This window comes from Orbicella franksi, chromosome 6 (genome assembly GCF_964199315.1).
Source record: "Orbicella franksi chromosome 6, jaOrbFran1.1, whole genome shotgun sequence".
NCBI classification, from domain to species: domain Eukaryota; kingdom Metazoa; phylum Cnidaria; class Anthozoa; order Scleractinia; family Merulinidae; genus Orbicella; species Orbicella franksi.
The window spans coordinates 30,197,362-30,198,922 of NC_138150.1; the positions used below are offsets into that span (position 1 = coordinate 30,197,362).

General features: G+C 38.6%; 1 protein-coding gene across 1 annotated transcript; it reads left to right on the top strand.

Annotated features, from left to right (window-relative positions):
* Positions 1 to 1,270, top strand: LOC145491286 (histamine H2 receptor-like). The gene has a single exon (XM_081470454.1). The coding sequence runs from the start codon at positions 22 to 24 to the stop codon at positions 955 to 957; it is 936 nt and encodes a 311-aa protein (XP_081326580.1). The 5' UTR covers positions 1 to 21; the 3' UTR covers positions 958 to 1,270.
* Positions 1,271 to 1,561: the final 291 nt, after the last annotated feature.

Genomic DNA, 1,561 nt, shown 5'->3' on the forward strand with positions numbered 1-1,561 from the left:
AGTACCACTGTCGTATTTCTAATGGCAGATTGGAATCACTCTTGTTCGAGACAAGATTTCCAAGAATATCAGTTTATTAGAGAATCATCTTCACACTGGTACATCTTCTTATGCACCGCAAATGTTGTTCTCTCCATTTTCGCTATTACTGGAAATGCAGTCATTTTATTCGCTCTTTATCAATGCCGCTCGATTCATTCGCCGACAAAAGCACTTTTCTACAGCTTGGCATTTTCCGATTTTGGAGTGGGAATGGTTGCACAACCGTTACAAGTTGCCACCGGTACAGCAACTCTCTATGGAGATCTCAATCTCTTCTGTTCGGTTCAACCTTTTTACGCTGCAGTAGCATATTACTTTTGTTCAGTGTCCTTTATAACTATGACAGCGATAAGTATTGAGCGATACCTCGCTTTACGTCTTGGAATGAAATATCGCCTGGTGGTGACGGTTACAAAAGTTGGGTTGACTCTTTTCTTGATGTGGATGGGTAGCGTTGTATGGGCAATTTCCCGCATGTGGAATATTCGAATCAACAAGATCAGTGGATTAATTATCGGCCTTTTAAGCGTCGTCGTCACTTCCTCCTGCTACTTTAGGATATACTGTACACTCAGAGGTTTTAAAACTAGAATCGCCAGCCATCAAGTGCTTAGAAGGCAACCCAGAAATGTTTTAAACATGGCGCTGTACCGAAGGTCCGTTAATAGCATGTTGGGCGTGTTTGGCTTACTTATAGCCTGTTACATTCCCTACTTCTGCGCGTTAATAGCCGTTGCTTTTCAAGGATACACTGCGACAGTGGTATTAGCGACTAATTTAACTTCACTGGTGATTTTTCTCAACTCGTCATTGAACCCTTTTGTTTATTGCTGGCGTATTAGAGAAATTCGCATGAGGGTGATTGCAATTATAAGAAAATTATCGCCGATATGTACGAATACCGCTCTTCAATAGGTCACAGCTCCATTTTATTTACCAGCTCAGTTTAATTAGTTCTCTTCCGAGAAGAAACATCGTACTGATAAAAGTGCTACTGGTCTATACGTGTTCCCATGAACCATTGTTAACTGAAATAGTTATTTTATCAAGAAACGCGCGGAAACCCAGAGTGATATTTTAATCCTAAAGCAAGTTGCATTGAGTCAGACCTGCCAATATAACAATCTTCAAAAAAAACTTGGAAAAAAAAGCAAATTACTGTAAATGTCCTGATTATAACCTTCCCTTTGCTGTTGGAAACACCTTTACAAGACTTCTATGATCTAACCTTCCCTTTTTACTTTGTTTTGCTTTATTTTCTTTTATTTTTATTATTAATGCAGAACCAGTAGAATGTTACGTTTAGGCGAGGCACCGGTATTCGACCTTTTATGAAGGCGAAAAGGTGCCAGACGGAGAAGGAAAAAAACATTTTTTTAATTAGAGTAAGAAAAACTATTTTTCCCTGATTATGTTGTTTCAAGCGAGTGACATTAAACTTTAATACAAAAAAATGACATTTTAATTAAAACTGAGGGACAGAAAATGACGCACGTCAGATGGACAAAGATTCTTGTTG

Bases quoted from the DNA above. Each gene is read 5' to 3' on its own strand.
- LOC145491286 (XM_081470454.1), top strand. From the start codon at position 22: ATGGCAGATTGGAATCACTCTTGTTCGAGACAAGATTTCCAAGAATAT.